General features: G+C 40.6%; 1 protein-coding gene and 1 long non-coding RNA gene across 35 annotated transcripts in view; one reads left to right on the plus strand and one right to left on the minus strand.

Moving 5' to 3' along the window:
- BNC2 (basonuclin zinc finger protein 2) overlaps nucleotides 1–10,083 on the plus strand; it is a 460,480-nt gene extending 450,397 nt beyond the window's left edge. For 27 of the 33 annotated variants that reach the window (XM_054500788.2, XM_063649472.1, XM_063649482.1 and 24 more), the window contains one exon: nucleotides 1–10,083. In XM_054500788.2, coding sequence (XP_054356763.1) covers nucleotides 1–661 — 661 coding nt within the window. In that variant the 3' untranslated portion in view covers nucleotides 662–10,083. The other 6 variants (XM_063649473.1, XM_054500789.2, XM_063649457.1 and 3 more) reach the window with 2 other exon arrangements.
- LOC129043790 (uncharacterized) overlaps nucleotides 3,859–12,492 on the minus strand; it is a 26,620-nt gene continuing 17,986 nt past the window's right edge. Inside the window, exon 4 of one of the 2 annotated variants that reach the window (XR_008504526.2) lies at nucleotides 3,859–4,332. This is a non-coding gene — a long non-coding RNA (uncharacterized LOC129043790). Of the gene's footprint in view, nucleotides 4,333–10,214; nucleotides 10,646–12,492 lie in introns of those variants that run through there. The other variant, XR_008504527.1, reaches the window with a different exon arrangement.

The following is a 12,492-nucleotide window of genomic DNA, read 5'->3' on the forward strand; positions in this document are numbered from 1 at the left end:
ACACAGTGCCAACATAAACCTACATCGTAAACTGTTGACCAAAGAACTCGATGACATGGGCCTGGACTCATCGCAGCCCTCCCTTAGCAAGGACCTCCGCGATGAATTTTTGGTGAAGATCTATGGTGCCCAGCACCCCATGGGGTTCGATGTCAGGGAAGACGCCTCCTCTCCTGCAGGGACTGAAGACTCCCACCTGAACGGGTATGGGAGAGGCATGGCGGAGGACTACATGGTCCTTGACTTGAGCACCACCTCCAGCCTCCAGTCCAGCAGCAGCATCCATTCCTCCAGAGAATCCGACGCAGGCAGCGATGAGGGGATTCTTCTCGATGACATTGACGGGGCGAGTGACAGTGGGGAGTCGGCACACAAGGCTGAGGCCCCTGCCCTCCCTGGCAGCCTAGGGGCTGAAGTTTCGGGATCTCTTATGTTCAGCAGCTTGTCTGGGAGCAATGGTGGGATCATGTGCAACATTTGCCACAAAATGTACAGCAACAAGGGGACCCTGAGAGTGCACTACAAAACTGTGCATTTGAGAGAAATGCACAAGTGCAAAGTCCCAGGTTGCAATATGATGTTTTCCTCTGTACGAAGCCGAAATCGGCACAGTCAGAACCCTAATCTCCACAAAAACATTCCCTTCACTTCAGTAGATTAGTCTCAGAATGGACACTACAAATGCCAGCTCTCACCAGATGGCCTACGTGTTTGAACTGCCATAGTCAGTGTGCGCTTATGTACTTGGTGTGTGTGTGTGTGTGTGTGTGTGTGTATGTGCATTTATGTATGCTCTGTGGCTACATATACACACGTATTTCTTTGAGATAAACAAGATAAACACTAGGTGCTTTTGAATTTTTTTCACTTCCCTTTATAGTTTTGGGAAAGGAGTGGGATCTTTGATTTAAGGGTGAAAACAGAGTACCCCTTTAAACACACACACACACACACACACACACACACACAGTGTGCAACTAGCCCCAGTTTTGACAGAATAATTCTTGGTCTTCCCCAAAGAGACAATTTGTTGTACCCATGACTGTTGCCTGCAAAAATAAAAGGGAAAAAAAAGAAAAAAGAAACAAAAAGGAACTTCTTATAGTTGTCTTTTGTGAACTTTAAGGTTTTGAAAGAATCTTCAATTAAAGCATGGCAGATTCACCTGTAAATATTTAGCCTTGAGGGGCCATTGATGTAAAACAATTGTATTGATGGTTGTTTAACTTTTTTGTTTAATTTTTACAGTTACATCCAGCTGTTAGATATGCAGGAAAAGATAGTTTGCTGGCTAGCTCTATTCATTTATGTTAGCATTAATGCACATTTAAAAAAAAAAAAAAACCATGGTCTTGTTTTTACTACCTGTTAGATATAGTGATAAAGAGGTGCTGGCATGCTTTACAGCACAGATCTGATTTTTTAAAATGTCCTGTACTAGTACATAAATCCCGTCATGCACTTTTTTTCATACACTACAAGGGGATGTGTAATAACCATGCTTCTTTTTTATCCTTAAACTATTGCCATACTTCAGTAAGTGTCTTTTTTAAAAAAAATTCACTTGTATAAAAATGGTCTGGTCAGTATAGGGCACAAATGCCAAACAAAGTATTAGTGTTAACACAAAACTGCCAACTTTGCACAAGTTTCCAGAAAAGAAAATACAATTAGTCACTCAACATAACCACAGGCCAATTTGTTGGCCACCAGAAAACCGCTTTTTAAAAAAACACTTGGTGATTCTTTCAAGTGCCGAATGTTATTAGAATCAACATTGCATCTTTCTTGCTTATACGTTAAGTTACATAAAAGGAAAACAAAATTATGTGGTGTGAAACAGCCAAGGCATTTATTCTTCAGAGGCAGGATAATATTTCAGGATACAAAAGCCCAAATTACCCGCTACGGAACAAAGATGAATACAGTAAAAGAGTTGAACACTCATTTCCAAGGCCCTAACGCTTATCCTTTAAAAAGAAATCCTCTGAACTGGGTCGGTCTGTTGTATGGCTGTCTAATTTGTTGCAAATTCTGCAGTCGTACTATAATTCGGGCCTGTTTGGTAGACAAAATCAAAAGGCATTTAACAGCAGCAGTACTTGGAAGCTTTGAAAACATGTGCTAAACTTGAATGGAGCAACACTCCTTTCTGAAAAGCCAGAAGAAGGGGGTTTTAAAGTAGGATCTCTCAATGTTTAGTGTTTTGTGTTTCCCCACACGATTTGTCAGAGAGAAATGAAAGCAAGCCTGAAACCAAGCAATTGAGAGTGAGAAAGAGAAGAGAGACTATTCTCCAAACCTTTTTTGTTTTGTTTTGTTTCCGATGTTTACACATGTTGCCTGAGCTGGTTAACCACATCGGCAGCCTCAGCTACCACAACATACTGACTAAATGATGATATTTACTCAAGTTCAGTCTGCAGCCAAAACCATTAGGGTGTGCATTGCAGACTGTTTTGTTGTCTTTTTATTTTTCCTTTTTTTTTAAGTGGAGGGGAAAAGAAGAGATAAACAAGGAAAATTTTGTCAAACAGTACACAATAAAGAGAATGTATTTCTTTTTTGCATTTAATGGCCTCAGACATTTCTCTCATCAGTCTAAAAGTTAGAAATATCCCTTTGTTTTAACTTTTATGTCGTTTCCATTTTTCATGTTTTTGTGATTATTTTTTCTATGTTCACATCAGCATTCACTTCCGTTAAATTTGCCAAAGGAAACTGTTAATATGTTTCTGTTGTTATTATTATTCCTGTAGGATTTATTGTACCTCACAGTATTTATTGTTTCCCAAAATAAGCATCATTAGTTGGGGATTCAGTATTTTTATTTGTGAAAATTTCAGAAACAATAGATTCTTAAAGATAAGCTAGCTATGTCTAGGAGCTTTATCTTTTCACCTCCTTCAGAGGATGCTATGGGGTCCATTTTAATTCTTCGTTTGTTCTACAGGGAGGAAAGACCAAAAGTATCTGCAGTACAAAAGAAACTATATCAAACACTATGTTAAATGACGAGTGTTTATGGTAAAAAGCTGAGGAATTAGTAATAACCGTTTTTGTTTTCTTGTACTTTGAATTCCCCAAAGTCTTAATTGCTTTATTTTGGTGTTGTGTTAAATTGAACAGACAGAGATGTTTTCCTTTGTTTTATACCATATAAGACTCTGTACAGTATGTTTGTGAAAGATTGAACTAGAATAATGAAAGTTTGTTTGCAAACATTTTGGTCCTCTCAGCGTTCTCTGTATTGTGCTGTTGCCCCATTACCAAATGATTAGATTCAAAAAGGGTGGGAAAAGATTTTTAATATCCCAACAAAACATTATAGAAACTCTGGCTTTTGTAGTGTGCATAGACTACATGTAGTTTTATGAAAATAAATACACATTTTTATTTCAGCAACTTTGAAAAGTTACACTCAGTTGAGTTACTAGAACTCATCTTGTACAACAGCAATGTTTAGTTTGTTTAATTTAATGTCAAACAAAAGGTCAGATAGCCCTCGTGAGTGAATTACATAGCTGTCGGCAGGTACATGCACCAAGCTTAGAACAAATGTTTGTTACTTGCTGCAAACCAAGCTAATGTGTATAGCCAGTTAGAAAAAGTCCAGAAGTAATGAGATTCTAGAAGTAGAGTTTCCCTTGCTTGGAAACATGAATGTGTTCACTTGTGTTTTGTCAGAGAAATGGCAATAAGTCCTGGACAGCTGACACTTTTTAAGTATCTCCCCTATTTGCTACTACTTTTGTGCCTCAAGTGCCCAGTCGTTATGGTGGCCTTCTAAATGAGTAAATAACATTTTCCAATATAAAGCCTATTTGCTTAAAAGGGACGGGGGAGTGGATGGATGTAGTACATGCAATGGAAAATCATAAAATGTACAATTCTTCTGTTCCCAAAGTATTGCTCATTCTTGAGTGTGTGGCTGAGTGTTATGTTTTGACTTAACTAGAATTCTAGTTAAGATGGTGATCCCACGGCTTATTTGCAAACAGGAAGGATAAAGAGATCAGCATTTTAGTCATTGAGCTCTTCATCTTTGCCCATTCCAACTCATTTGCTTTTTCATAGGAGTTTTTTGTTGTTACACAGTTTCTCTCAAGCCGCATGCATTCTATGCTGGCTGAAAATCAATAGTGATGTAGATGTTCATCCAACAAGCTTTTTCCCATGTGATTGGTTTTAGCCAGAGTTTATCACAGGTACAAAATTAGGCGGTATGACTGTGCATGTTCTCTAGCTGATGTTGAAACTTACTGTCTTGATCATTTAAAACTATGTTTTTGTAAATATCAGGTTTAGTGCGCTTTCGGGAATATCTGCATGCTATGGAAAGAGAGAGAAAAAGGATAGATAATAAGTAATTTGGTTTAAAAGTGTGATAAAAATCCTTGGCATTCTTTGTTCTGATATTAATTGTATTTAAATAAGTCAACCCAATGTAACTCATTCCAGATCTTAGTCCAGCTGCCCTGTTCAGCCTGATGCCTTTTAAAGGTTTAAAGGTTTAAAGGTGTTAATGTTTTCCTTTTCAACATGGCAAACATTTTTTAAAACCTTTTTGGCACAATGGTGCCACTGTCCTCATAGTGTTATTTCTTTGGTCATGAATTTTCAGGCCCTTCCAGTAAGAGGAGAAAGGCACTTAACTGGTACTGGTTAACAGCCCCATTAGTATACATTGCTCTAAGGAAAAAAAAAAAAAAGAAAAAAAACTTTGAATATATCAAGAATGAGCTGTTCCAGAGGCATTCTCCTCATTTTACTCAGGAGAAACTATGCACTAGGTTCCCACCAAATACAATGTGACCTTTTTTTCCCCTTTCTCTGTACACACCCCAGATGTGTGCCAAGCAAATGAGAATGAGGGCCGTTGACAATGAAAACATAAAGAAGCTAGTCACCAGATTGAGATGGACATGCTGCTAACTGCTGACAGCTTGACCTGAGCAGTCCTAACTTGTATCTGGTCTGTTAGCATTGGGTTAGATTGACTAACAGAGTAAATAAAATTCAACTGTCATAAGACACGCTACATCTGCTATCATCAAGAAACAAATCATCCAGAAGAAACTTTTTTTCATCCTGTGGTCACACCCTTTTCTTAAGAGCTTCTTTTTTAAAATTATGACAAATGAATTTCATTCTTTAAAATCACTTACCTTCTCCCAAACTTGAAATATTTAAATTAGGTTGTTTTGCTTTTCCCTCTCATTGTTTATTTTTTTTGGGATGGATCTAAATGAGTAAGATGAGCAATAAAAGGTACCAAAAAGACTGGAGGGATCACAATGTTTTCATCAGAACTAAGTAGAGGGTCGGTTCCTGCCCTGGTTTTGGGGTAGCTAGAAAAGGAAATCGTGAATGTGCTGGAAATGTTGGCTCGAGAGAAAAGACTGGCATAGCTCTGCCTCGCAGTGGGTGAGAGCGTATTGATACTAGGGACCTGCAGAGTTCCCATGACCAGGTGAGTCGGCTCTGAGGAAGGGGTTAGGAAAGCAAGGACAGCTGCATGGAATAGCTGAAGTTCCTTTGGGGTCAGGAAGAGCCAACAATTGTGGGGTATGGTTGCTTTTGCTTTGTTTTTGAGTGGGAAGTCTTGCTGGAATCCCCTGAGAACCAAAAGATGCCAGGGGTCAGCGAGGCTATAGAAAAGGCCAGTGGTAACACCTCGTTTTCATCCTAACAGAGGAGTAGGTGCGAATGGCACCAGCATGGATCGTTCCTTTCTTGATCATTACTCGTGCTTGCCACTGTAGCAACACAACAAAGCCATGATTGTGATTAATACTAGGCTAAAGACCTTGATCAAAATGGGAGCTCATTTACTGTTCTATGAGGTATATAAGTAACTTCTCTTCATATTTTCCCTCAGAGATAAACCACGTGTGGTAGTCTTGTTTGCGTTAGTACTAAGGTCATGTTTGATCTGTCCCAGGTGAGTCACATATTTCCTGTAGCTGGAGTGTTGCTCACCATAAATGGTCATTTTCAAACAGTATTATGTAAATCCAGCTGTACGACTGACCAGTGAGTTATCTGTCATCACTGTTGCCCACATACCCGTCCTTCCTTGTGTAGTTTCATCATCCTCATCCTTCCCACATCTTGCGCAAAATGATTTTCTGTGGTCATTCGGCAATAACTGTATGTCACATACTGTCTTTTTGGCATTTGTTGAAAAATCCAAATGCTTAATAACAGAAGGTTAAAAAAAAACTAAGCGTTTTTACATGTACACTGAATTGGATCAGTATTATTGTTCATTATAATGCTATATATATTTTTTGGAGCAACATACTATAGTTGTCATAAAACTATCTTTATTCTTCTCCTCTAAAGTGTTGTTGTAAATTCATTTGACCTTTACTGCAGGAAAAAAAAATCTTTTATATAGGGTATGAAGACAAGGCTCAGTTTGTAACAAATAGTGGACCATTACAAAAGAGGAAAGAAAAAAGCCAGGGCTGAGCAGCAAGAAGCTTCAGTTCAATTTCACCTCATATCTTTCTAATAACGTACTTGTCACTTTATTACCTTCCAGTAATGTGAATGCTGCTGACAAGACTGTCACACTAACAGCAGACAACACCCTCTCTGCTTCAGCCCAGCTCTCCTGGCTACTTATTGCCCTGGCCCTGAAGGGACACAAACTAATAGTGTGCTTTCCAGTTCAGCACTTGGCCATCAAATATAAAAGGATGCGTAATTGCCTGTTTATCCCCTTGTGAAGGAGAAATTGACTACAAGGGCTAGGCTTTCCCATAGAGTTCCCTGATGTACACACACATCCACAATCAGTCAGTCTCTCTCTCTCTCTCTCTCTCTCTCTCTCTCTCTCTCTCCCTCTCTCTCCTCTCTCTCTCCTTCCCTCTTGTTCTCCCGTCCTAACATACAAGCACATACACACACCTACTGTGTCTGTGGGAAGCCAAAGGCTGCCTCTCGATGCCCTCTCCAGCTATTAAGTGGACAGTAACAAGATGACTTCTTAAATAAAGAGTCAGTAGAGAGACGCTGTCTGTGACAGCATCCTTTGCTTCTTTGAAAACTTAAGTGTTACAATTCCATTTTGAGAGTAATGGGTGTGGCCCTATAATTAGAGCAAATTTTCCTGCAAATCAGTGGCATAAGTAAGATTATATTGCCCCCTAATCTGTAGGGAAAAGATTAAAATATTTTTCTTCCCCTTCAAAAAGTGCACATGTTGTAAACTGGTTATGCACAGTGGTAATTTTTTTTTCTTATCCTTGGCATCAAACCATGGATCTAGATGTACAAATGTATCTTTCAATGACCCCTCCAAATCCATAGTGTAACATGATTAACTTTTGTCAAACTGGACTGACAATCTAAAAAAGATGGCATCAGGCTTTTGACTTTAATCATTAAAACAAGGACCACCCTATGAGTAAAAGGTAAATTCTCCACTTTGAAGAACTTTGGTAAGTGCAAGTACAGGGAGCTTTAGAAAATTGAGTGATGGGGACCAAAAGTACAAAGGAAGAATACGTGAAAATGTTATATTCCAAAATGCCTTGAGCCCAAAGATTGGCTGCTATTTTTGTATATTGAAATACTCAAATGATGGTTGGAAAGTGACTAGTTAGTGACTAAATGAAGTGCAAGATCTATCAAGCGTCTTTCTGGAACTAGGGGATGCCATGCCTCCTTCCAGCCTTCCCGCAGCACATCTCAGAGAAGATAGTTGGTCCCATTACAAACAGTCACATTTCAGTAAGATATTAGCCAGGTAAGACACGTGCAGGTATTGGTATCATCTTCCATGTGAACTTTAGCAAGGAGATAACAGCAGCAGATTTAGGGATAGACAATGTAACAGGTCTATGTTGACAAATCTGCTAAATAATTTCATGAACCAGTCTGGGGACCGGGAAAAAAAGCACTTTGAGCAAGGACTCTTGGGTTAGAGCAAAGGCAATTAGTTGACATGATACTTCTTAAGTTCCTCAGTATGTATATGTTACAATCGTTTATCAGACATCTTAATAGAATCCTAATTGAAAAACCAGTTGCCAAAATTGCACAAGTTCTGCTCACCGATACTAGCTTTCTCCCCTTAACTCTAAAATAACAGGGATGCTTAAGGATGTTTGTAATAGTTTTTTTAATGCTTTGTTTCACTTTTTTAAAAAAGAATCTTTGAAGGGAGGGAAGAGCAGACAGAGGTATTTTAAGAAAAATGGAGAGAAGTAGATAGTATTGAAAGTATATTTCTTGAAGAGAGAGTATCTAAGTGCTATACCAAGATTTTATAAGGCTTCCTGTTGCCAAATGTGATGTTGAGATAATGCACGGCTAAGATGGCAAATCCATCAATTATTAACTGGCTCTGCCCACTTCTGTCATGGAATGCAAGGATTGAGAGGTGACTCTGGGGAGACCCTGGGTGTGTGAGAGAGCTCCATTCATCTGGCCCTGGATATGTTTCTCAAAAGAGAGGGAGAAAGTGCCAGTCCCTGCAAGGTGAACTGACCTGGCACGGTTTCAGTGGGAGCCTCACTGCCTGCCTTTTCCATGCTAGGAGACAAAGCATCCTCTACCCCATCTGTGAATCGGTGCTGTGGCCACTGCGAGAAGTATGATTCATGAGGTATGATGCTCTTGAGCTCCCAGACAATGTGCTGAGTTAATAGGTTCACTTCAGATGTATAAACCAAGGCTGTTTCTTTTTTTAAATCTAGTCCCCAATTTGGAGTATTTTTGCATGTTTTCGTACAGAGTAATCCATTCCTCTCATTGTGTATCTTAATCTCCTCTGACTTTTCTGACTTTTCTGACTTTTCCATTGTCTTTCTCAATCCCACCCTTTGCTCTTCGGATCTCACCAACCCCCCTTAAAAAAAAAATCGTGTTTGAGCAAGAAGGTAGAACACGCCCTCCCTCATCCTGGTTATAATCGCTTTGGAAACATGTGTTCTACGCTGTCCAGGGTTTACATAACGTGAATTAAGTGAATGAGATGTTCTAGTATTATATCTTAACCTGATAAGACTATCTAAGATTTCTAGTATATGGTGCATTTGCTTTCCTGTGCAAACTTTGGTTCAGCTGCCCTGCAGAGAATCTTACCATTTTCCTGCCAGTGCCAGTATAAAGAATGCAGGAGAGCTAAACATGGGTACATGAAGGTCAGAGGGGTGAGGACGGTCGAGAAATGGGGAGAAGACTTGGGCTTGAGACAACCTGGGCTTTTCATGTGTAGCTCACTCAGCAGTATGAGGGTGACTGACACACCAGTGGGTGGTTTCCAAATGAGGCAAATGCCCATTTCCCCGCTCCCCTCACACTCTGCCTGGCTTCTTCCATGAAGTCCTTGCTGCTTTTCTGCCTCCCCAAAGGTGAGGGGAAGGGGCTGGTTGGGGATCTGGGAAAGCCAGTTCTCTGTTCTCTCCTGCTGGTGATGGACTAGGTCTTTTAGAACTAGCAAGATCCCTCACACAGCTGGGAGAACACATACCTTTCTTACTCCAGACCCATTGGTGTGTCTCCAGTAACAAAATTATTGGACTCAGCCTTCATATTTGACAGCAAAAGTGGCCAAAGGGAACTGAAATATCTTGAAGAAAAGGAATTTTCACCAAGATATGTCCTCTCCCTCTCCCAGAGTTTAGCTGTTTATTCTTTTTTTTTGTTTATATTGTTCTCATCTGCATAAAACCAGTCTCTTCCAATAAGCCTGCCGCAGAATCAAAGTCTGTACTACAAAAGGTAACTGCACCAAGGGATGGGACAGTTTGCATCACCCTGATCTAATCATTGTGACGTTGGTAGCTTCCTAAATACTGTATGTACCTTGAACAAGGGTTTTATTTTTGTTTTGTTCTGTTTTTCTTTTTGTTTTTATTGGTAGTCTAAGGTAATTAAATTTTTTAATTTGCTATTACTTTGGTTGTATTTTCTGTACTATAACTGCCTACAGTATGTCTTTTGCATAAAATGCATAAGGGTTTGGGGATGTAAATGGAATTTTATTCATATTTTGTCCAAATACCTCTTGTAATTTGTATCAAAATTCTTGTACAATTTTTATATTAAAGATTTATCAGTCACTGATCTCTTCTTACCTTTTTGATTTCAAGAAACCTCCACACGCTCCGGTAGATCTTTACAAAATACACCGAACAGCCCTTCAGCTCACAGTGCAATTCACCTTATTTAAGCACCCTCGTTGACGAACTCAGAGCCAAGCTGAACCACTATATTATTTAATAGATTTCTCAGGAAGACCAAGCTCATCTTTTGCTCAGATGGCAAAGCTGGGTCAGAGCTGCAGAGGTCCTGGCCACTCCCAATGGAGCACAGCAGACACTGCCCTCCGTCTTCCTCCCCACAGCTATCCCTTCAGGGATGCCTTTTCTGTGACTTTCCAGAAGTCTTTTTCCCAAAGCCTTTGCCCCTGCTCTTTTGAGGAAAAGAAGACTAAAGGAAGAACTTAGGTGTCTTTGCACCTGAGCTTTTCAAAAATAAATTTTCTTCCCAATCCTTTCAAATTTGTGGACAGCAGCCACCAGGATGATGACTTCATGTTTTTTCAGAATGAATGCTTGTCTTTCAGTTTATAGTCTCTTGGCAGCAGCTTTCCACAAATTGTCCTCGTTATAATCTAGAAATAAAACTGGCAGATGGAAAGATGTCATAATCAGCAACATTTCTTCCTCCTGTTGTCCTGCGTGGGGACTATGGGATGAAGCGTAGAGAAGGTGCGTTTTGGGAACCAAACGTTGGGCACACACGGGCATAAAGATGAGAACAGTAAACACTGGGGAGAGGAGGAGGGGCGCGAGGACTGAAAGGCTGCCTATTGGGTGCTGTGCTCACCACCTGGGTGATGGGACCATTCGTACCCCAAACCTCAGTGTCACACAATACACCCATCTCACAAAGCTGCACATGTTCACCCTGTATCTAAGATAAAAGTTGAAATTATATAAAAAGTGCTTTCGACTCAGCAGTGTTTAATATCACCCCCACCTCTTAAACCAATCCAAGTTAAAAATTAGACTAACCAAGACTATAACTTTTGCTGAAATCTCCCCTTCAATTTAGTATTGTCTGTTCTCCATCTGCAGAGCCAGATCTGCTCACATCTCCCCAGGTTGTCCTACCCACCTCTCCAGTTTTCCCTGGCCTCTAACGCAGGCACCTAAGCTACCTGGACTCTAGAGCGATGCCCTGGCCCCAGGCCTCTGGACAGGCTGCCTGTACCCCTCAGGCCCCCAGTAAGGAGCTACCCAGGCTCAGGTATCACTGACTGACTGTCTCTCCCAAAGCATCAGGGATGCCAGCCACCTGGCCTTGATGGAGTCTCCCTCCTTGATTTCTCTGAGCACCCATAGATGGGTTTTCAGTGATGGCAAAGAAATGAAAGGTTAAGGAACTTTGGAAAAGTCAGCCTCCATTGAGGCATGTGGTTATTAGATGTCATGGATGTGTTAAGGCACTCCTGCAGGGAATCCAAGTATAATTATGATCTTTTCATCTGTCATAATAAGTCTGTAATCGGCAAGAATTCTCCCTCAAATAGCTCCTCTTTCTCCTTAGGAAAAAAAAAAAAGTTGTTTTAAATGCTATCAAATGATGGAAATACTCCTGTTCAGTGAAGAGGCACCCATGAAGACAGCTCTTGGCACAAAGCTAATCAAAACTGCCTGGGTTGTGGCAACTTGCTCTCCTGAGCCACTGGAAGGCTTGCCGCCTGCTACTTTGCCCTGTGTCAGTTGACAATATGACAGTAGATTAAGTGCTACTAATTTAATAAAGCTGCTCTGAGGCCAGAGCTGATCTATCAATGAAAACTAGAGAGGATCGCATTGGTGGGGGCTTGGGGAGGGGCAGCAGAGAATATTGAATTGCCTGAAGTAATACTGGGGGGGAAAATCTATTGATTCTCAGTGAGGAGCAGTTATTTTTAGTCACCTGACTCTTGGGCACCCAATCATTACGCATATTCATCAAAGCTGTATAATGAACAGAGGTATTGATTAACAGGAGTAGCTGAGGAGATTTCCCAACAGTGCTAGTTCACATTGATAGGTCTCCAATGGGAATACAGGCCATGCAGCCCTGGAACATAACTTATCGTGTTCTAGGTCCTTCTGTTGATTTGATTTGGGCGGGGGCGGGGTGGGGAGGCACAGCCTTACACACAGTGCTACCCCTATGACCTTTCTCTGAAACCCTCTTTGGAAAGAAAAGAAAAAGCCCCACTCTCCGCAACAAGTACATAACCCTGCTCTAAGTTTTCTCTCTGTCCAGGCTGGCCATCCGACCTCATCTTTGATTGCTGTGTGTTATCTTGATTTACAGAAATTTGCTGGAAGCTGGGACATGCCAGTCAGAGCTTAGAGCCATCAGGCGTATGAAGCTTTCCCTCCCCTAAAGATCAACATATGGCTTCAGGAAATTATCGTGTTAGGCTAATTGCACCAAGTTGGCATGGTAGGAACATAATGAGTCCCGGTT

Source organism: Pongo pygmaeus, chromosome 13, assembly GCF_028885625.2.
Source record: "Pongo pygmaeus isolate AG05252 chromosome 13, NHGRI_mPonPyg2-v2.0_pri, whole genome shotgun sequence".
NCBI classification, from domain to species: domain Eukaryota; kingdom Metazoa; phylum Chordata; class Mammalia; order Primates; family Hominidae; genus Pongo; species Pongo pygmaeus.